General features: G+C 42.9%; 1 protein-coding gene across 2 annotated transcripts in view; it reads right to left on the bottom strand.

The window, feature by feature from the left end:
• Positions 1–24,662, bottom strand: part of NAALADL2 (N-acetylated alpha-linked acidic dipeptidase like 2) — a 2,111,880-nt gene that overhangs the window by 80,534 nt on the left and 2,006,684 nt on the right. For both annotated transcript variants that reach the window (XM_073626241.1, XM_073626242.1), the window contains one exon: positions 6,262–6,457. In XM_073626241.1, coding sequence (XP_073482342.1) covers positions 6,262–6,457 — 196 coding nt within the window. The remainder of the gene's footprint in view (positions 1–6,261; positions 6,458–24,662) is intronic.

The following is a 24,662-nucleotide window of genomic DNA, read 5'->3' as shown; positions in this document are numbered from 1 at the left end:
CGCATCCACAACGGGCCGCACTTGCGCAGTACAAAGAAGGCGACTGCCATAGACACGGACGTGTAAGGGGAGTGCAGTCCTAAAGGTAGCAGGGCTGAGAGCTCCCTCTAGTGGCTCCTCCACAGTAACAGCGCTGAATGGCGCTGTATAATGCAGATGGGAAAAAAAGCCTCGAGGTGATAAAACACACAGCGGGGAGGTCACAAACACACACATAGGGGGAGAAACACAGGCCTGAACCAAGAGCTGCAAAAACCATCTCCCATAAGGGGCGGAATGCGGCTACCCGACCGCACATGTGGTTGGGTACACCAGCAAGTCGGCAGGGTCCAGAGGCTGGCAACAACCAGGTCTCCACTGCAGGCCCGAGATGCAGGGCCAGTCAATACAGATACACAATAATACATCTGAAAAAAGAATGTATTATTTCTTCTTTCGTTTTAAAATAAAAAAGAAAGAAAACCAATGGTAAATATAATAAACAAAACTACAAACATTTTGCAATATGCAGTATGACTTAAATTGGAATTTCCTGACATCGCAGGACAGTATGAACGAAGAGAACATCTGGCTAGCAGAAATTACATCAATCAAGGTATGCCCAATAGGACCTACATAGCAGGGACAACATAAGAAGGGGAAGGGACAAGTGGATCACCAGCATATAGAGAAGCAAAGTGGACTGCTAGTGTATACTGATAGTATATACTTGATTCGATAAATCAAAGTTTTTTCAAAACAGAAAGGGGTCAATATCAAAGGAATGATTTGTAAGATTGTACTTCATTAATACCTGGCCAGCGTGTGGCATTCAAACATTCAAAACACTTTGCCTCTTGTTGGAGTATCCTCTTATCCCAGTCACCACCTCTTGGGTCCCGTGGGATCACTGCCAAGACAGTGAAAGTCGCAACAGAAGTATCAAATCTATGACAGAGATCAAGATGCCTACTAATGGGGCTAAGCATCCTCCCATTGGCTGAGTAATAGATGTGGTCGCATATTCTTTGCCAAAGTTGGCGGATGGTCTTGCCAATATATAAGACCCCACATTTGCAAGTCATCAGATAAATCACCCCCTGAGTGCTACAGTCAGCCCAAAAATGTGGGTAAAACATCTCGCCATTAGGTAGTTTAAATCTTTGACCAGTAGCGACCCAAGGACAAAAAGAGCAGTGACCACAGGTATAAATGCCCACTTGGTTGGTAGTGTGATCCTGCAGGGGGACAAAATGGCTTTTGGTCAGTTTGTCACATAAGGAAGATGCTCTTTTAAACACAATCTCTGGGTGATCGCTGACATATTTGCTCAAAATGGGATCCTCATTAAGGATATGCCAGTGTTGCTGCAATACATTACGCAGTTGATATTGTTGGTAGGAGTAGTGTGTAATAAATTTTACCGTAGAGTGCTCTTCTAACTTGGTTTTATTCTTATAAAGCAGTGTATTCCTAGGTTGGTCACAAGCTTTATTGAAAGCTTTACGAAGAAGTGACTTAGAATATCCATGTTGGAGAAGTCGTTCCCTAAGTAGATCCGCATGGTATCTAAAGTCGCTGTCACAAGTACAGTTCCTTCTGAGCCGGATATATTGTGCGTAGGGAATACTCCGCACCAGTGTGGAGGGATGAGCACTGAAAGCGTGCAGGATCGTATTGCCCGCCGTTTCCTTTCTGTAGAGTGTAGTGGCCAAGCAATCGTTGAGATCTTTGTATATTACAAGGTCAAGGAAAGTGATTTTGTGTATATCACTATTGACTGTGAACTTCAAATTGTAGGTGTTACTGTTCAGGTGGTTAACAAAAGAATATAATGCTTGCTGAGAGCCAACCCACATAATAAAGATATTGTCGATATATCTTAACCACATCAACACCTGATTGGTGTAATTACTAAGCTGTTCATTTGAAAAGATGTCACGTTCCCACCCCCCCAGGTACAGATTGGCGTAGGCCGGGGCACAACATGTTTTTTTTTGATAATTCGTAGATTTAGGACGTTGGCACTGCCCTACCTATTAAATCTCCACAGTCCATCCTGTGTTGAGGTTTGGTATTCTTTTTTTGCTCTAGTATTACCACCTTACACATAACTCTGGATTAAACAAATCTGTAAAGTGTTAATGCAATTTTAAGTAGCCACTAACATGTAACAAATGTCATCCCCATAACATAGTGTCAGATGGTATTTGATGTATGCAGTCAAAAAATTAATTAATTTTAATATAAGGTTTTGACACCCAGCTAATGTCTTTGATGAATCTAAAAACACATTTACAGTTGGTATAATTGATAAATTTTACAGTAAAAATTTCTGGTTTCAAAAATAAATGTATAAATATTTATACTGTAGATCATAGCTTGTTTTCAAAATAGCAAACAGTGGCTAAAACATATATTTAATATTTAGGATGAGACCGCAGAAAGGTGGAAATCTCAATATCAGGTGTTTTAACCACTTGCTGACCATATAACTTAGCTATACAGTAGCAAAGTGGCGCGGCTGCGCCAGTACACATACCTAGTACGTGATCCAATACTTCTGGATCTGGGGTGCACATGGGCACTTGCAGCGTCCCACTCCCGCTGTGATTATAAGGCATATCACCTTTCTGTCAGCAAAGAGGCATAGATACTGTGTCCCTGCAAACCAGGGGCACTGATCCACGACCTCCCCTAGTACAAGCGCCTTCCCCACAGTAGGAAAACACCAGCTAGGCACACAGTTAACCCTTTGATCACCCCTGATGTTAACCCCTTCCCAGCCAGTGTTATTAGTACAGTGACAGTGCATATTTTTTAGCACTGATCACTGTATTAGTGTCCCTGGTCCCCAAAAAGAGTCTAAAGTGTCAGTTAGTGTCTGATTTGTAGTCCCACTATAAGTCACTGACTGCTGCAATTACTAGTAAAAAAAAATCAAATAAAAAGATAAATAAATAAAAATAACCCATAGTTTATAGGCGCTATAACTTTTGCGCAAACCAATCAATATACGCTTATTGGGATTTTTTTCACCAAAAATATGTAGCAGAATACATATTGGCCTGAATTAATGAAGAAATTAGATTTTTAAATTTTTTTATTGGATATGTTTTATAGCAGAAAGTAAAAAATATTGTTTTTTTTTTCAAAATTGCTGTTTTTTTTTGTTTATAGTGTAAAAACCGCAGAAGTGATCAAATACCACCAAAAGAAAGCTCTTTTTGTGGGAAAAAAAGGACATACATTGTATATGGGCACAGTGTCGCATGACCACGCAATTGTTAATTTCCGTATTATAAAAAATGGCCTGGTGAGAAAGGGGGGTAAATCTTCTGGAGGGCAAGTGGTTAAAGGGCTTTTCATAACTCAGCTGTGTATATAACTTAGGCTATGTATTGTTTTTGTATATCAGTTTTGTCCTGGGTTCTGCTTTTTGGAGTAGTATGAATGTTGGTTGTACTGCCTGCAGCCACAAATGCTGCAGTCCATGTTACTTCTAGGAAGATGTAGATCAAACAAACATCATCATTCACTTAGTGCTTTTGAGTATTAAGCCATTCTGCTCCCATATACTTTAAAGTGAACCTATTCTTAGACTACGCACAAGCAGGGCCTTTTTTCAGCAGGAACTAGGGGGAACTCAGTTCCACCACCTCTGGCTCAGGTCTTCTGCTCCCTGCTCACCACTATCACTTGGTAACACTGAAGTCCAGCTACTGCGTTTACAAGTGATAGCTTATCTCAGGTGCCCAGGGTTCAGTGCAGTCATGGGCAGGAGAGGGTGCGTGGTAGGCTGCACCCTCTGTGATCTCTGGGAGGTACTACAGCTGGATAGGTAAGACATATGACAGATGATGGAGCTTTTAAGGAGGAGGGAGAAAATGATAGGCATGTGCACACTGAAATATTTCATTTTGGAATTTCGTTTTCGTCCGAAAAATACATTTATTTAGTTACTCCCGAAATTCGTTTTTATTTATTTTGTTTTGTTAAAAAATGCATTAGTCCGAAAATCCAAAATAATTAAAGTTGAATCTGTCATTGAAAGCTTATGGTGTCTGTCGAATGTTCTAAGAAGATTCAACGGAGCAGCTAAACTGTATGACGCCGCGATCGTACATTTCAGGTCGAATGTTCCGCCTACAAGCTATAGTAGAATTCTAATGTTGTATGACACTAGTAATAATTATATTTATTAATTATTATTACTAGTCAACCAACATTAGAATTCTTCTATAGCCTATGGGCGGAGCATTTGACCATAAATGTCTGCTCGCGGCGACTGCTTCGTCGAATCTTCATGTCAAATCTTTTCTCTCTATGTCGAATAATCTTGGACTAATAGAGCTAAGGTTAGGCACATTCGACCACAGGTTCAATGGACACAGATCGCTATTGTCAGCGTCATGTCTCCTATCTACATCGAACTGTTGTCGCAACGAAAATGAAAATAAAGCATTTGTTTATGTCGGATCTTTTGGTTTTCGGATTCTGCACGTTCATTATCGTTTATTATCGTTTATTAAAACGATAACGAAAATACCCGAAATTCGGACGAAAATGCATTCAGACAAAAACAAATGCACATGTCTAGAAAATGAGGGCAGTGGAGGGAGGGGGTTGTATGCAGAGGGAAGAGCTACTATTTGATGCCATTTGGCAGGTATGTGAGTGTGGCGGGCATGGTTGAGGTCCTGCACATATTCTCTGAGAAAGAAAGCCCTGTGCACAAGCACTAACATATTTAAAACAAGTAGTATAATCCCTTCACATGCTCTTATTCACCACCACAGCTAAAAGAATTGTGGAGAAACTAATTTTCAAAGTTAACAACAGAGGTACTGAAATTGCTGCCTCTTTTACCTTTACTTCTCTGTATGCAGAATCTTGCCAGCTTTTTGGAGTTTGTTCAGAATATGTAAATCCTCTAATTTATATAGTCTGGGCACAGGTGCATTTTAACTGAATTCGGTGTCAGTGAAAGCTCTTTGGGATATCCAGAACAGGTGCCATGCTCCAATATTTATGTGCTGTATTTATAGTTTACACTTTTTTTAAACCAAACTTCGGGGTCAAATCGGTAATGGCGTGATATTTAAGAAAGAGAAAGTCTGGGAAAAGCATGATAGATTTCTGTGTTTTCTTTCTACAGCATTGTAACTTAAGAAATCATAAACACAGTAGTTGTAGTGTATAGAGTGTAATGACAATTCTTTTTTAGGAAACTAAGGTAACTGAACAATGGCAGTGGTATTTTCAAATCATTTTCTTTATTAAATAGGTACGTAAGTCAGTACTGAATCAGTTACTGTGTGGTCTACTTGTAGTTCAGTGCAGACAACACTATGCCATGCTTAGGCTAGACCCTTCCAGAGATGCTTTCCAACACTCTGATGTCTCAAATAACTGGAATATGATACCACTGTTAAAGTAGTGTCTCAAGTTTTTTCCACCAAGAGCGAATTTTCAGTAATGCTTGGTTACATAGTAAACTCTATGCTTTATAGAATCTCCATATCAGAGGCCCTCTCAAAGCTAATATGGACAGAGTGATCCAACCTATGGTAGAAGATCTCCTGATCCAAGTAATAAGACAACCATCAATTAAGGGTCCACCTACCTACCTGCACTATTACAATGCAAAATAGATGATTTTTTAAACATGGTGTTCTATAAAAATGCATCTGATTATATTATAATGCATATGCTTTCAAATATAGCGAATAAGACTTTGGCACTGAGAAATGCTCACAAGCCAATACTTTATATGCTGAGTTTCTAAAGGTACAGCATATTGTAGGGGGTCTGCACTGCTTGCCCACAGAGATGGCAGTTTGGTGGCCCTCTGATAGTACTAAAACCTTCTGTTGAAAGCTTGGTGTTCTAAGACCAACATTGCCAGATGCGACTGACTAGCTCAACATATATCAGATAAGAATTCCTGAGGCAGGAAAAAATAAATATATATTGAGCGAATTAGAATAATTGTAGTTTGAAAACATAATTGCTGGTTTGTTAAAACTGAAGTTAATGACTACAATTTTGAATATAAATATGTTTATAATCCTCATCATCCCCGAAGTTTTTCATAAATTATTGTAATTTTCTGGCCTAATTTGTACATTAATAGTACTGGCACATATCGAGTATCTCCTGTATCATTATTTGTTTCCTGACCTATTTTTTTATTTCATATTAAATCTCAGTAAATCTAATAATCATTGTTGCTCATTATGTTTTTCATCTCAATGACAGAAACATGCACATTACATTTACCTGAAGAATCCTGGTGGTGAGGAACTAATGAGGAAGTTTTTTTCTATATTCTGAAGAATATCATTCAACATTCTTACTCTGACTGGATCTCTCTCCTTTGGATCATTAGCTGGACGCATCTCATTAGACTGGAATAGCTGTGTAATTTCTCTTAACATTTTGGATAGGTCTTTCAATCCAGTAGATAAAGTGTCACCTATTAAGAAGCAATATAGCATAAATGTCATAAAAACCAACAAACATCAAATTGCTGTAATCTAAATTACGCAATTAGAGATCCACTGGAGAACATAATACAATATACATTCAGCATAGGTAAAATGCAGTCCTCTTTTTTTGTATTTATATTTTTTAACAAATAAAATTCTTCTGCCTAGTGTAAATTGATTTATTCATATTTTAAAAGAGAAAGGAGAAGTTGTTGCTCTGAAATATGAGAAAGGAGCATTTTTATGAGTTTTGAATTACATGAAGCAGCACATCCAGTGATAAAATTGTTGAATTTACACCAATAACAAAACTGTAACATTGTAAAAGGATAACACCTATAAATTATCTTAACATTCTGCTTCATATTAAACAACTTTATTTATGAGAGTAAATGCCTTTAGTTTTAATAAGACAGGAAGTAGAATCTGCATAAAGGCAATAAATAAATAGCTTGTCTCTCCAAACAATGAAGTTGAGTTTCAAAAATAAAGTACAGTTAATAGCCATCTTGACAGACACTAAATCTGTGCATAAGTGTGTCCAACTAATTTTCCATTTAATAGGAAAGACCTTGGAGCTTCAGTGATGGGATCTACAGATACCTGATATTTCCTGTACTTTTTATACATAAATGGAAACTTACATTTACCTTTGTCGGTGATGTGAAATCTCAAACTGAAAGTTAGTGGCAATTTTGCATTTAAGCCAGTTGAACCTAATTTATTTAAATAATGTCTGCAATTAGCAAGCAACCTATTGTCAGTTCCTAAGCACAGGAATATATATATATATATATATATATATATATATATATATATATATATATATATATATATATATATATTAAAGAATACTATATTGCAATATTTTTTTATTTCCCTAGGCTTATGGCCATTTCATTTTATAAAGCTGGGTGTAGCAAAGCACATAACACATGCAGACATGTATTGGCATAAAGGGCATTATTAAATTTAAAGTCTATTTATTTATAGTATTTTATATATTTTAGTGAGTCAGCCTGGGGCAGGGCTAATAGGGGGTTAATTCGGAAAGACATGGGCTCACAGATAGTGTGAGAGTATTGGAGTCAGAGCAGAAGGGCTCTAGAGCTGCTAGGAAACAGGAGGACTGTGTGACAGCCAGGAATGGTGGGAGGCTACCTGAATAGCCTGTGCAAAACTTTATATGTTGGGGGAGTGACCTGCAGCTGCAAAATATGCCTCCCTGAGAGCTGAACTCTGCAGCAGCAGCATGCATGTTGAAGCAGACAGCAACTGCACTGAGGAACATACAGCACCAGATTACCCCTAGTCTGCAACCTAATACATCCAGGAAGAGAAAGGAGCACAGGAGACTGGAAAAAAACTGATGGACTTCTTCCCACCATCAGACACTCCAGTCACGATGGCATTGATAGATCTCAGTATGTGTGTTACACAACCATAAAAAGTAAATGTTTTAATTTATCTCTGTGTACTTATTTGTGCTTTCAGTTATTTTGTTTATGCACACCAAATATTCACCTTTATACACTGGTTTGGGATTTATATGTCTGTTTTTTGTGAACAGCTTACCCACACCATAGTGCAGCCTTTACACCTTTACTTTATTTAATTTAAGAGGTTTGCAAGATCACCCTCTCCAGACTAAATTTTGCTGCAAAAGCAAGTTGCAAGTATGCGACGAAATTGGTTTGGTAAATGAAATTCTGTTTTCGGTTACTGAATAGTTTTAAATTGACCATGGTTAAAAAGTTGGTGAATATATATTTAATATTAAATGACATCCAATGTCCTATGTCAGGAAGAGTATACAATTTCTGGAGGCATGGATTGCTGTTGGCTGGGTTCACACCAGTGCAAATTAGATGCGGATTTCCTCACATCTAATTTGCATGTCAGGAGACCTCTCTATGGAGCCAGTTCACACATCTCCAGAGCAGCTCTGGTGCGAATTGCACAGGAGTCCTGTGCATCTTCTGTTCCATTTCAGGTCCAAATTCAGACAAAAATTTGGGCTTAAATGGTGAATGAAGATGCACTGGACCCCCTGCTGTGAGCCACTCTGTTCCTTAGTGTGAACCTGTTATGTACCTTGGTGTCATCGAACCGGGATGTTCCTGGCTCCACAGCTGTAGCCTTAGCTGTTGTGCCACGGGGGAGCTTCAGAGTTGTTGCAATGTTCTCCCAGCCTGATGCACTGCCTTGGATTCACTAGCCCCACCTGCTGCCAGCTGTGGACAATGTACAATCAAGCAGTCCATAAATAGCAGCACTTCCTGTTACTCAGTGCCCATTTGTGTGGACTAGCTCCCTGGTGTATTGATAGCTCTGTGACTCTGATTAACGTGTATGAACTTCTGCCTGAATTCTTGATCACTCTCTAGCCTGCTGATTTTGTACTTCGCTGCCAGCTCGTGTTTGAGTTTTGCCTGCCTGACCACTCTCTGGATTTGGATTGTGTACCGCTTTGCCTAAACCGTTGCTGACCTGATCTGCCTGACCACGTTTTCACCTGAATTCTCAGCACACAAGCTCCACTTCGGACACTACATACCACAGGTACCTTAAATTACAAATGGGCCACAATGGCACAATGGACCCTGCTGATATTGTTAAGGAGATTTTTCATCAGGGACAACTGATTTGAGCTCATGAACAACATCTTTCTTCTCTGGATGCTAAGCTAGATGAACTTTGTGCTATGCTTAAGTCTTGTTTGCCTGATTTCTCTGCACCAGACTCCAGCTCCTACTCCAGCTCCAATCCAACCTGCCTCTTCTGTGCCACCCAAACTTTCCTTGCCTGAAAAATTTGGTAGTGATACTCAGGACTGCAGAGGTTTTTTAAATGTTTGCTGTTTGCATTTCCGCAAACAACCCTGGGACTTTCAGCACTTCCTCTGCCAAAGTGAATTTTGTGATTTTATTGTTAAAGGGGGAAATCCTGGCATGGGTCTCTCCTTACCTGGAACGCAATGATCCTGTGCTGCAAGACACTGATAGAATTCTGGCTTCTCTCCAGACTGTATTTGACAAGCCAGATAAAGATTCTGCAGATGAGTGCTCACTTTTGGACATACAGCAAGGTACCAGGACTGTGGCACAGTATGCTATTGAGTTCTGTACCCTGGCTGCTGAGACTAATTGGGACTCAAGGGCATTACGTGCAGCTTTCCGTAACGGTCTTACAGATTGCATTAAGGATGAATTGGTCTAAAAGGATTACCCCGAAAACCTTGAGAAATTCATAGAGCTGTGTGTTCGTCTGGATGTCCAGTATCATGAAAGGTGCCAGGAGAGACTTATGCCCCGTACACACGGTTGGATTTTCCGATGGAAAATGTCCGATCAGAGTGTGTTGTCGGAAATTCCGACTGTGTGTGGGCTCCATCGGACATTTTCCATCGGATTTTCCGACACACAAAGTTGGAGAGCAGGAGATAAAATTTTCCGACAACAAAATCCGTTGTTGGAAATTCTGATCGTGTGTACACAAATCCGACGGACAAAGTGCCATGCATGCTCAGAATAAATAAAGAGATGAAAGCTATTGGCCACTGCCCCGTTTATAGTCCCGACGTACGTGTTTTACGTCACCGCGTTCAGAACGATCGGATTTTCCGACAACTTTGTGCGACCGTGTGTAGACAAAACAAGTTTGAGCCAACATCCGTCGGAAAAAATCCTAGGATTTTGTTGTCGGAATGTCCGAACAAAGCCCGACCATGTGTACGCCCTATTAGAATTCACAAGCTTCCTAGACCATTTTTTTTTTTTTTTAAAGATTTTTATTCGCCAAATGTTCATACAAGTTATTATCAAAATGCAATAAACGGTTATGGTACATTCTGAAATAAATCTAATTTCATGGTAATTGCATATACAATGAAGATTGATATTTTTATTATTCATCTCTTCGGCTTTGTCTTGTTTTTTGTACATTCGGCTACCCCTTTTTTTTATTGAAACCAAGTCAAAGCCAAACTCTGGCAAAACAGAAGTACATTAGGAAAAAAAAAACTTACGTTTCTATAGATAAGACATATATATTGTTCATAAAGCACTTCAAAGACCCGAGGGAAATTTCCCTCACAAACATTTGTGCTGTGTGCTGTAGTTCATCTCCCCACAAGATCTCTCATCTGTCAAACTAGATATGTATTTATCTTGTGCAATTACATTTCAGATTGTAGAGTGTTTTCAGAGTTAATCCATTTTCCCCAAACTTTATTAACTTTATTAATTTTTTTTGTTTGATCCTCTGGACTCATATGTCATTGTATACATGGTGATGCTAGCGTTAACCAATCCTTTCAAGTAGTTCAATGTAAGATGTTCTCTTCTAATCCAGTGAAGTGTAATTAGTTTCCTTACATAATAAAACAGCAGTCTTATGCCCCGTACACATGATCGGACATTGATTGGACATTCCGACAACAAAATCCATGGATTTTTTCCGACGGATGTTGGCTCAAACTTGTTTTGTGTACACACGGTCACACAAAGTTGTCGGAATTTCCGATCGCCAAGAACGCGGTGACGTACACCACGTACGACGAGCCTTTGGGCTCCTTTTGCTAATCTTGTGTTAGTAAAAGTTTGGTGAGAGACGATTCGCGCTTTTTCAGACTCGTGGTTTTCAGATCGTTTTCTGCTGTTCAGTTTGTGCTTGTGGGTTTGTATCTGCTCTTCAGTGCGTGCAGTAAGTGACGCGTGACTCTTGTCATTCTGTTCTTGTTCGTTCGTTACTGTTTTTCAGGTCGCTCTTAACAGGCCTTGCTGTTCTTCAGTGCGTTCTGTTACTTCGTTCTGAGCAGCCGACCGTTTTCTAGCCATGTTGCGTATACGTACTCCTCGTAGAGTTCGTGCTTGGTGTTGGGGTCCTGATCTTGACACAAGTCCAGTCCATGAACAGGATGGGGAGGAGTTCATGGTCAAGAATTGGTTGCTTCAGAGTGACCAGTTCTGTCACATGCCTTTGCTCCGTGAGATCCGTGAGAATAATCCTGATGATTTCAGGAACTTTCTCCGGATGACGGACCCCGTATTTCACCGTTTGTTGGCTTTTCTGACCCCCTATATCAGCAGGCAGGATACCTGCATGAGGCAAGCCATCACTCCAGAGCAGAGGCTCGTTGCCACCCTGCGGTACTTGGCGACGGGGAGAAGCCTGCAGGACTTGAAGTTCTCGACAGGCATCTCCCCCCAGGCACTGGGGATCATTATCCCAGAGACCTGTTCTGCCATCATCCAGGTCCTGCAGAAGGAGTATATTAAGGTAAGATTTTTATCCTTTAATATCACATTTTATTGTATTTAATGTTTGCTAATATATTGTATTTCTTTCCTCATTCCCTAATTACCATGATTGTAATATGCTGTGAATGTCCCCTTTGTCCTCATGCATGCTTGATATTTTTGTAATTTTTTTTTGCTCCTTCATACATATTTGCCTTCACTTACCTCCCCAGCATTCTCTCCTGGCCCTATATTCACCTCATGTTGTCACTTAACAATGTATTTTATCAGCTCCATAGTAGTGCTTTACCCCAAACACCCCCTAAAATGTGTAAAAATGTGATTTGTGCTTTAAATTCAGGCAGAGTGCCAGAGGCTTTTTTTTTTTTGGGGTCCCCAAATCATTTGGAACCCTCCCTCCCCCAACTGCTAAGTCAGCTGATACCAATTCTCTATCTATCTTCAATCATCTATCTGCTGACTTTGCCAAACCCATACACACTATACCTACCTCTTTTGTGGTCAGATGTATGGATGAATTCCCCAAAGCATGTAGTGCAATGGCCTGCCTGTATACTTTCAAATGGTACTGTTTAAAGTTTTGGTATCCTATTATTATCTTGATAGGTAATAGCAGAATGTCCAAATGTGCTAAAATGTGTACAGTGTGTATTTATATCTTTGTATTATGACACTTCTTACCTGTCCATTGGGCTGTCAATAGTGTAAGTAAGGAGGGGCTGCTCCAAGTAAAACACATTATTTAGGCATTCATCTCTCAATGAAGTGGAGAGGGTTACCTGTCCAAGAGCTCCCCCCCATAATGTTAGAAATGGCCCATGAGAGGGGGGAGGAATATGATAGGTGTACCTTATACTTTGGTCTTTAAAAATTCCCATAAATAAATGTTATCTTGATGTTGGCCGAGAATGTTTGTGTCTAATCTGCTTTCCATGTTTATGTGCAAAAAGACTAATTTTTTTTTGTTTTACTCCACAGTTTCCTTCTACGCCACAGGAATGGCAGACTGTGGCCTCCCACTTTGCCCAGCGGTGGGACTTTCCTAACTGCGGAGGGGCAACTGATGGGAAACACATCCACATCATCCCACCACCCAACTCGAGGTCGTACTATTATAATTATAAGGGGTTCAATAGTATTGTGATGTTGGCGGTGGTGTCGGCTACTTATGAATTTCTGTATGTGGACGTGGGGAAGAATGGCCGGATGTCCAATGGTGGAGTCATCGCCCAGACGGAGTTCTACAGGCATCTCCAGAATGGCAGCTTGGACTTGCCACCTCCAGAAGACAATGTGGAAGGACTCCCATTCGTCTTCGTTGTGGATGAAGCTTTTGCGCTGGGGGACCATCTTATGCCGCCATTCCAGATGAGGACCCTCACCCCGGACTAGAGGGTTTTTAATTACCGGCTGGCCAGAGCCAGAAGAGTGGTGGAGAACACGTTTGGAATCATGGCCAGCCAGTTCCGCCTATTTCTTACACCCATACATATGGCGGAGTACAAACTGAATCACATTATCCTGGCGTGCTGTGTTCTACACAACTTTTTACGGCAACATTCTGCCAACTATGCTGGCTCAGTTGGGCCTGAGGCCGGAATTCAAAATTAACCAACCCTGACGACCCTTGAAAGTGGCCGTCCTGGCTTGCCCCCCCTGAGTGCCCGTGATGTCCGGCTAAGATACCTTGAATTCTTTGCGGGTAGGGGGGCTATCAATATGCCAGACAATGTGTAAAACCTTTTTCAAATGAAAAAAACAAAATAGGCAAATCTTTGGTGACAGTTACTGCTTGTGTTTGTTTTAGCTGACCCTGACAGAAATGTGGTGAGTCCTGAAAATGGCGTGATTGTGTAACCTTACAAAGCACTGTTGGGTGTTATTTACTAAAGGCAAAGACACTTTGCACTACAAGTGCACTTGAAACTGCACTTGTAGTGCAAAGTGGATTTGCCCTTAGGAAATAACACCCATTGTCACAGAAAGCAGCAATTAGAGAACCCCAAAAGTGTTGTAGCGTTGAGACAATAATCCACACATTCTTGATTAACAATCTTTTTAATACCTGCACAATCACATGTGCATGTAGGAAAGGTTTTAAAAACAAACCAACATGTTTGTTGTATAACAATTTTTGGGGTCACATTAGAAGTAGAAATGTCCATTTAAGATAAAACAGGCATGTTTAAAACCAACAAGAAAGACACAAATCTTGAACTTACAAAGTTCACATTTGGTAGAACTTGAAGGCAATATCAGACATGAGCATTTAGAAACTGTGTTTGATATTGCGTTCAGATGGGGTGAAGTCACCCCCGGAAAAGCCAAATTTTGAAGAAGCACACAAATAGCCGAATGTCAACATGTGCTAGCTGCCTTAATGGGGGATCAAGGGACGTGTTTTGGGGGAACAACCTCTTCCTCTCAGCTACTTTATTATTGAGGAAGGGGTTGCACCCCCAAAACGCGTCCATTGATCTCCCGTGATGGCAGATAGCACATGTTGACACACTGTGTGCATCTTCAAAATTTGGCTTTTCTCCAATTTGACAAAAAATTTAAAAAAATTGTAGCACACCATAAAACAAAGGGATTTAGAGGGGTTTTAAACTCTCTCCAAAACATCAATGATGTTCTTATTTTTTTGAAGAACATCATTGATGTTTTTCTTGATGTTTTCCAAGTCCCTATTACACCCCATGATCTCCCCAATCAGGATTTGTGCACTTTCCGAGGTGAAAGGATCTGGATCCACAACATCACAATCACCTAAAAAGATAGAAACCAAAAAAAAACATGTATTATAAATATGCCGGCATCCATCTCTTACCTGAGCCTGTGGTTGCAGACACTCACCTGTTGTGGTGCCAATTTCTACCACATCTTCCTCCTCCTGCTCTGTTTGTCTTGGGAGGATTTCCCCTTCTTCCAGAGGTGGGGGGTCTCTGGTCTCCTCGGATGAGGGGTGTCCTCCGAGTCTTTTCTCCCCTATGTAAAAAAAAAATGGTATACTTAGCACACAGATATTTGAGGGAAGAACTATAAATATGAAACATTGCTTGGAAGTGGGGTACAATTGTCTGTTTTGGCAGAGTTCCAAGATGTACAATTTTTTGTGTCCTTTGTCAAGCTTCAATACTTTACCTGTTTTGTACAAGCTTCACAGATGGAGACACCCCTATAGTATACACTGGAGCACCTGTGTGGGCCCCCTAATAAAAAGGGTGTTCTTGTGTCCCACACTAGTGCTCCAGCATCCAGATGTCTAAACAGCTGATGAGTGTCCTCTCCTTACACAGAATCTAGTTTGCATTTCATTCTAGTAACAAACCCATCTACACAACCAAATTATTTTCAGACAAGTAGGCCCTAAAAAATGTGGGCAAATGCATATGGCCAAAACAATGGTGTTTTATAGGCCAAAAGAAAAATGTTTGATACGAACGAATAATGTGCCCATGAACATGAAAGTTGACATTTTAAACTGGATAACAGTTAAGAAAAGCACATGGAGCAGCACGAACGTAATAAACACAAAACGACTAGGAACACAGCACAACTACTTACTTTTTTGCAGCACTCTCCGGATCTTTCTGTACTGCTCGTGCTCTCTTAATTTGAGGTCCGACCACTGCTTCCTGAGCTGATCTTTCGATCGACGTACCCCGAAATTCCGGTGCAGACTTTTGACCACTTTCGCCATGAACTTGGCCTTTCGGACATTGGGGTTGGGGTAAGGTCCATACTTTCCATCATAGTCGGCCCTCTTCAGGATGTCCACCATCTCCAACATCTCCCCAAAGGACATATTTGATGCTTTAAATCGTCTCCTTCTGGATCGGGATGTTTCTGCCTCCGGGCTTTCCTCCTCCTCCTCCTAGTTGGTGTAAATATCAGACACCTGCTCTGACTCCGCCATGTGCTCTTCCCCACTGCGCCGAACGAGAAGGGGTGGGGAATAGACTAGAAAGAACGTCAGGGGCAGGCAGAGTTTCAGCATGCGCAGTGTCTATAAAGCGTAACACGCGTGCGTAGTACGTACGATCTGTGAGCGGAGGAAGGAGTAACGGAGGCGCCGATTGTGATAACGAAGGTAAGATTTAACATTGGGCCTATACTGCTTCTAGATTGAGGCCTGTATTTGCACAAGTTTAGAAGACTTTAGGCTGACATTAGGGTTTGTCTTGTGTTGTGTCTTGCAGTGAAATTTGATATCTTGAAAGATAAGGACTTTATGGCAATCTTCATTGATATGTTCAGGGAGCTGCCCTGTCTATGGGAGATAAACCACCCTGAATATAAGAACCAAACAAAGAGGAAGGCAGCGCTGGATAATTTGTTGGAATTTGTGAAGACGGTGATCCCCATGGCAGACATCACCTATTTGAAGATCCTAATTGGTCGCCTGAGGAGCACTTATCTAAGGGAACACAAGAAGGTCCAGGATTCCCAGAGATCAGGAGCTGCAGATGACATTTATGTCCCCAGGCTGTATTACTATGACAGGCTGCATTTTCTGGCAGGTCAGACTGAACCCAGGCCAGCACTCTCCAGTCTTCCTTCCACGCTTCCTTCCCCCCAGCTGAGGCTTCTGAAGCCCAACCTGCGCCTTCCAGGCAGCAACATGTGGAGGAGCCCAGCTTGAGCCAGGTATAGCATTCCTCTAAATATTTCTGGTTGTCCCATCAATGATGTCAACTAGATGTTGGAGTACTAATTTAGGATTGTGATTGATGATGCAAAAACTACAACCATGTCCCTTTTTCATACACAGGGAAGTCTCAGCCAGGAGGTGGCCGGGCCAAGCCAGACTGCCTGATATCCAGGTCACTCCCCTACACCTTCAAAGACAAAGTGGCAGGAAGAGGAGTAACCTGGAGGAGGCTGCCATAGGCCTCTTTTGGAAGGCTACAGAGGCCCTGAGAAGCCCCCACAGTGTGGAGGAGGACTTTGCTGGCCTAACTGCCTGCAAAATGCTGCAGATGGAGGAGGGCCAACGACTCCTGTGTGAGTCCTTAATTTTGGAAGCTCTCAATAAGGGGTTGAGGGGCCAAATAACATGTGCTACCCACATTTGTAACCTCACACATAGTCCCTCTCCTCCTCCAGGTCCTACTACTCCTCCTCCTCCTCCAGGTCCTACTACTCCTTCTCCTCCTCCAGGTCCTACTCCTCCTCCTTTCAAGAGATGTAGGTACTGCGCTATCCCAAAAATAATAGTACTATGTAAGATTCAACTTAGATACTAAGAACTAGCTGCAACTAATAAATGCAAGACACATGCGTTTGAAATAACATAACAAATATTAAGCTGCGCTATAAATTAATTTGAAATCCTCTCCCAAAACCTTTGCAAGTTCTGTGGATATACAGTTGTGCCTGTATATAATATCACAATTCACTAACACCAGTGATAAGTGCCCAAAAACAAACAGTGAAAAAATATATACCAAAAATTGAAAAAAAAAATTTTTTTTTTTTTTTTAAATGAAATGAATTATTGTAAATGATAAAGTCCACTCCAATAAACAGAATAAAAAGTCCACTAATATAAATCGTCATACGGGGGGTGACTCAATGTTCTTCTATAATTGGTGACATGCAATTCGAACACTGGAGGTGATAAGTGTATGGGTGCAGTATAAAAAGTGCCTCCACCACAAAAAATGCTTCCGCTTACCAGCTCCTTAGATCTCTTTTTACGGAGATCCAACGTGCCTTAGGCTTCTAACCCAGCCTCGGGTATTGTGGTGGTTGTCAGCGCTATGAGGATTCCCCACGGTCTCAATATGAGATGTCATCTCGTGTGGCAAACAATCGTTCATATGCCATAAAAAAATATAAAGCTTCCATAGTGTATTACGTTTAAAAAGTTTATTAGATTAAAAAATATATTGCACTTACAGTTATGCAGATGGTTTTCAGCGATGGATATATAAAATCAAAAACACGAGCCGGCCGGCTCTCGTAAGCTGCCCGTAACTTCCGGGTCCAGCGCAGTATGTGATGACGTCAGCATTCCGCTCCTCCCTACGCTGTTTCATTACAGATGACGTCTTCCAGAGGTACCCCTACTCCTCCTCCTGCCACATCTCCAACATCAGAGCCACAGCCGGGAAGGAAGCGTGGAAAGAAGACCAGAGAGTGATGACCCTGAGTCCAGTCTGGTCTGGCAAAAGATGCAGCCTCTTGTAGTACCACAGCCTGGGGACACAGATGTCATCTGCTGCTTTCATGATCTCTGGGACTTCTGGACCAGACTGCACTCCGTTAGATATGGACTCCTCAGGCCACCAATTTTGCAGGAAAAGAATTGATGTCTGCCCTGGGGTCCAAGGCTTCGCCAATTTCTGATATTTCTCCAGCGTTGTCTCCCTCTTTGTTTGGTTCTGAGCCCTTAATAACAGATTTTTTGTTTCAATTATACTCACCTATGTGTGTTTTCCTTAAAAAAGGACAGTTTGTTTGTGAGGATTCAGGTACATTTCAAAAATACAATGTGAAATTAACAAGGGACACCAATACCAAGCAACCTTCTTGAGATTAAATAATACAAGATAATAATGGTGTTGTGGTAACTTGACACACAAAACACACACAAAAATATTATGGAGTAAAACTAAAACTAAAATAAAACAAAGATCTGCCTTGAAAGAAATACAACCCCCACCAAAAAAACAGCCTTGAAAATAAATAAATAAATAAAACAACAAAAAAGAAATTTTGTCAGATGTGACAAATCAAAATATATTGAGGGAATCATGATAAATAATAAAGAAAGAAGTTTGTGAGAAGTCTGTGTGAATATGAGCAGCAAAACTACTTCATTCTTCTCACATTATAAACAAGAAGAGAGTGCGCTGTATTAAACCATGTTTTACATTGCAGCATGACGAAAGTGCTGTATCCATTGCGAACGGTAATTTTACCAGACCAAGCTGTTCCGTCTCGGAATTTCTTCTGAGCATGCATGGCACTTCGTGTGTCGGAACTGGCCACACACGGTCGGAATTGACACGATCGGATTTTGTTGTTGGAAAAATTTATAGCCTGCTCTCAAACTTTGTGTGTCTGAAAATCCGATGGAAAATGTCTGATGGAGCCCACACACGGTCGGAATGTCCGACAACATGCTCTGAGTGCACATTTTCCCTCTGACCATGTGTACGGGGCATTAGAAGTGTTCTCATATTGTTGCTCATAACCTCATCTTCTATACTTCCTAACAGTCTGAGGAGTAGGCTACATATGTTTGGTATATCCAACGTGTCAGCAATAAATTGGGTCACCATAACGGTCTTACCCTGTCACACTCCCATACCATATGTATAAAAGAGCCTTCTGCTGTCAGGCATTTATGACAAGCGGGGTCCTCCTTTCATCCTATTTTATATCATCTAAGAGGGGTATAATATATTTGATGTAAGTATCTAAGTTGTATCAGCATGTATTTGGCAGAAATAACGGTAGGTAAATATGAAGCAAGAACTCCCTCCCATTGTTCCTCTGTAATTTCTGGTATAATCTCCTCCCATTTTTCTCTGAGTTTCCTTTCCTTAGGGTTCACTCTTTCTGCTTGTGTATTGTAGTATGTAGATATTCGTTCCGTGTGGTCTGGATCGGCAATCAATTTTTCCAGTTTAGAGTTCTCCAGAGACACCGGTCCAGCTCCAAACTGAGCATGGGCAGCATGTCTCAGTCTAATGAACTGGTATTCCCATGTCTCCGGAACATTTAGTTCCCTTCTCAGCTGTACAAAGGATTTTAGTTCCCCATTATCATATAACTGATGTGAGCCCATATTTGGCCCATCTGAATCAATCTTCTAAACAAAAAAATCCTTTAGGCAAGGGTTAAACCATAACGGAGCATTAGGGGATAGGTGAAGAGGATTGTCCATTATATGTTTTTTACAGATCCCCAAAATCCGTTTAGCAGATTTGAGTATCTCTTTACCTCCTTCAGTGGGGACCTCTCCGCTAAAAAAGAAGTTTAGTAAGGTTTCATATGAGGTTACTGCTGCTGTTCCTAGGCCAGTTTACCGTTTGGCCCCTATCTTCCAAGCACCACCTCAGCTTGAACCTGAAGACACTGTCAGGGGGGGGCTTAGCCCTTCCTTCTCTGAGCTGGTCACTCAGCTGTCGGCTAATTGCTAGCTCCTATCTCTCCACAGTGACTCATCTGTTGATGATATCCTGCTCGTCAGTCCTGCCTTCTTAAGCCATCCAGCCCAGATGATCTCTGTGTCATGAGAGGGTGGCGCTATCGGTCTCTTGGATCACAGTACCAGTGTCCACCAGCGGGTGTCTTCCAACACCTGGGACCTGTAGTAAGAGGTCTTTCCTGCTGGTGGCACTGTTGCATCCTTGGGCCGTAGTACCGGTGTCAACCAGCAGGTGCACTCCGGCAGTATGGAGCAAACAGCACCCTCTCCGCTCAGCTGTAACATGAGGTCAATTACTGCAGCCTTATAAATACACGGCAAGCCCTCACAGGCTTGCCTTGGTATCTTTCTCCCTGCGCCCTGACTAGGGATGAACCGAACACCCCCCGGTTCGGTTCGCACCAGAACCCGCGAACGGACCGAAAGTTCGCACGAACGTTAGAACCCCATTGACGTCTATGGGACTCGAACGTTCGAAATCAAAAGTGCTCATTTTAAAGGCTAATTTGCATGGTATTGTCCTAAAAAGGGTTTGGGGACCCGGGTCCTACCCCAGGGGACATGTATCAATGCAAAAAAAACTTTTAAAAACGGCCGTTTTTTCGGGAGCAGTGATTTTAATGATGCTTAAAGTAAAAAAAAAAAAAGTGAAATATTCCTTTAAATATCGTACCTGGGGGGTGTCTATAGTATGCCTGTAAAGTGACGCGTGTTTCCCATGTTTAGAACAGTCCCTGCACCAAATGTCATTTTTAAAGGAAAAAATCTCATTTAAAACTGCTTGCGGGTTTAATGTCATGTCGGGTCATGGCAATATGGATGAAAATCAGTGAGACAAACGGCATGGGTACCCCCCAGTCCATTACCAGGCCCTTTGGGTCTTGTATGGATATTAAGGGGAACCCCGCACCCAAATTAAAATAAGGAAAGGTGTGGGGCCATCAGGCCCTATATACTCTGAACAGCAGTATACAGGCGGTGCAAACAAGACAGGGACTGTAGGTTTGTTGTTAAGTAGAATCTGTTTGTAATTTTGAACATTTTTAACGTGTTTAGCTCCAGCCAAAAAATCTTTTCTAAGCTTTTTGGAAAACATAGGGAAGGGTTATCACCCCTGTGACATTTGTTTTGCTGTCTTTCCTCCTCTTCAGAAGATTTCACCTCACTTTTTTGTCCCAATGAAAAATGTTTTTTGAAAATTTGGGTTTTTTTGTGGAACAAGGATTGGAAAGCATCAGTGGAAAGGAGAAATTGTTTTCCCATATTAACTCTTACAGGAAAGAATTTCCCTTCCTAGGGGTAGATTTCATCTCACTTCCTGTTGTCTCCTTCCGTTTGCAAGTAGGAGTCGTTTGTAAGTTAGATGTTTGAAAGTAGGGTCCTGCCCTATATACTCAGCAGAAATTTGGGCCTTAGGTGTTGCTGTGGCCACAACACTGTAAGCCCTCACAGGGCCCTGCTGTGAAATATTAGATCAAGAATTGTAATTACATGCCCCTGTTGAACACGAGCTGAAAAATTAGGCCTTAGGCACTGGTGCTGGTGCCACAACACTGCAACCCCTCACAGACACTCTAGTTGGAACGCAGGAACGAGCCCTGCTGCAAAGTATTGCATCAAAAATTGTAATTACACGCCCCTGTTAGACAGGGGCAGAAAAATTGGGCCTTAGGCACTGGTGCTGGTGCCACAACACTGCAACCCCTCACAGACACTCTAGTTGGAACGCAGGAACGAGCCCTGCTGCAAAGTATTGCATCAAAAATTGTAATTACACGCCCCTGTTAGACAGGGGCAGAAAAATTGGGCCTTAGGCACTGGTGCTGGTGCCACAACACTGCAACCCCTCACAGACACTCTAGTTGGAACGCAGGAACGAGCCCTGCTGCAAAGTATTGCATCAAAAATTGTAATTACACGCCCCTGTTAGACAGGGGCAGAAAAATTGGGCCTTAGGCACTGGTGCTGGTGCCACAACACTGCAACCCCTCACAGACACTCTAGTTGGAATGCAGGAACGAGCCCTGCTGCAAAGTATTACATCAAAAATTGTAATTACACGCCCCTGTTAAACAGGGGCTGAAAAATTGTGCCTTAGGCACTGGTGGTGGCGCCCAGAACCAAAAATGTTCTTACAAGCTATCAGCGTGATGATTGAGGAGGAAGAGGATAATTACTCAGGGATAGTCACTCAGCATCAGCATAGGCAGTCTTTGAAGGGATCTGAGATTTCAAAAAAAATTATTCGGTTACATCAGCATCAGGTGCTTGGTAGCTGGTGGTGATCCAAGACTCATTCATTTTTATGAAGGTCAGCCGATCGACCGAGTCGGTGGACAGACGCACCCTGTGATCGGTTACCACGCCTCCAGCAGCACTGAATGTGCGTTCCGAAAGAACGCTGGATGCAGGACAGGCCAGTAGCTCAATTGCATACTGTGCAAGCTCTGGCCAGTGATCCATCCTCAAGACCCAGTAACCCAGAGGATTTTCGGTGGGAAAGGTGTCCAAGTCTGATCTTGCCCCTAGGTATTCCTGCACCATGTAAAACAGACGCTGGCGATGGTTGCTTGAACCGATCATACCTTGGGGCTGCGGACCAAAAAATTGTCTGAACGCATCGGTCAGACGACCACCTTCTCCACCGCTCCTTCTTTGACTGACCGAAGCCTCAGCAACACGTTGTCCAGAAACAGGAGTTTGTAACCTCCCAGTCTCTGGGAACGCGTTGCACAGACCTTTCTGTAAGGCCTCCCGAAGATGTTTCATCCTCTGCTCCCTCTGCGATGGCAAGATAAGGTCCGCAACCTTACCCTTGTAACGTGGATCAAGGAGGGTTGCCAGCCAGTATTGGTCCTTCTCCTTGATACCACGAATACGAGGATCCTTACGCAGGCTTTGCAGGATCAGGGAGGCCATGCAGCGTAGGTTTGCTGAGGCATTCGGTCCGGAGTCCTCTGGGTCACTAAGAACGACATGGTCCGCAGCCACCTCCTCCCAGCCACGTACAAGTCCATGTGTTTCTTGGGACTGATCCCTTAAAGACTGCTGCTGATGCTGAGTGCCAGGCTCCACCTCCATACTGACACAATCTTCCTCCTCCTCCTCTTCCTCCTCGTCCTCTTCCTGTGTGATCGGCGGGCACGCAGGAACACTGTCTGGATAAAGGGGGCCTTGAGAGCTAAGGAAGTCCTCCTCTTCCTGCCTCTGTTCTGCCTCAAGTGCCCTGTCCATTATTCCACGCAGCGTGTGCTCCAACAGGTGGACAAGGGGGACAGTGTCACTGATGCATGCACTGTCACTGCTCACCATCCTCGTGGCCTCCTCGAATGGTGACAGGACAGTGCATGCATCCCTGATCATGGCCCACTGGCGTGGGGAAAAAAAACCAAGCTCCCCTGACCCTGTCCTGGTGCCATAGTCGCACAGGTACTCATTGATGGCCCTCTGCTGCGTGTGCAGCCGCTGCAGCATGGCCAACGTTGAGTTCCACCTGGTGGGCATGTCACAGATTAGGTGGTTCTTGGGCAGGTTAAACTCCTTTTGGAGGTCCGTCAGCCGAGCACTGGCATTATATGACCGGCGGAAATGCACACAGACTTTCCTGGCCTGCCTCAGGACATCCTGTAAGCCCGGGTACCTGCCCAAGAACCGCTGCACCACCAAGTTAAGGACGTGAGCCAAACAGGGCACATGGGTCATTTGTCCCTGTCGGAGGGCAGAGAGGAGGTTGGTGCCATTGTCGCAAACCACCATTCCTGCCTTAAGTTGGCGTGGCGTCAACCACCTCTGAACCTGCCCCTGCAGAGCTGACAAAACCTCTGCCCCAGTGTGGCTCCTGTCCCCCAAGCACACCAGCTCAAGCACCGCATGGCATCTTTTGGCCTGCGTACTTGCGTAGCCCCTTGAACGCCTACGGAGCACCGCTGGTTCCGAGGAAGAGGCCATGGAGGAAGAAGAAGAGGAGGGGGTGGAGGAGAGAGGTGTGTCACAATCAGCATTTTGGAGGCGTGGTGGCGGAACAACCTCCAACACTACTGCACCTTGTCCTGCATCCTTCCCAGCTGCCAGCAGAGTCACCCAATGCGCCGTGAAACTTAGGTAACGTCCCTGTCCATGCCTGCTGGACCATGAGTCAGCGGTAATATGCACCTTACCGCTGACCGCCCTGTCCAGCGAGGCATGGACATTGCCTTCCACATGCCGGTAGAGAGCCGGAATCGCCTTCCGTGAGAAAAAGTGGCGTTTGGGTACCTGCCACTGAGGAACCGCACATTCCACAAACTCACGGAAGGGGGCAGAGTCTACCAACTGAAAAGGCAGCAGTTGAAGTGCTAGCAATTTTGCCAAGCTAGCATTCAACCGCTGGGCATGTGGATGGCTGGGAGCAAACTTCTTTCGGCGGTGCAGCAGCTGGGGCAGGGAAATTTGCCTGGTACAATCTGACGTCGGTGTACCAAAAGCAGATTGCCCACAAGTACTTGGCTGTGACACACCTAATTCTACACCTTCATTCCTCTCACTGCAGGTCTCAGAGAGGACTGAAGGTCTAGTGGGGTTGGAAATCTCAGCTGATGAGGAGCAAGGAGAGATCCTCTTTGTTCTTTGGTGTGGGTCTTTTAGATACGCTTGCCAACGAACTGCATGGCAGGTCAACATATGTCTGGTCAAGCATGTGGTACCCAAGCGGGAGATGTTTTGGCCACGCGAGATACGCTTGAGACATATGTTGCAAATAGCAGCGGTGCGATCTGATGCACTCGTCTC

The sequence above is a fragment of the Aquarana catesbeiana genome, linkage group LG04 (assembly GCF_042186555.1).
Source record: "Aquarana catesbeiana isolate 2022-GZ linkage group LG04, ASM4218655v1, whole genome shotgun sequence".
Lineage (NCBI taxonomy): Eukaryota > Metazoa > Chordata > Amphibia > Anura > Ranidae > Aquarana > Aquarana catesbeiana.
This window is presented reverse-complemented; position numbering and strand designations above follow the sequence as displayed.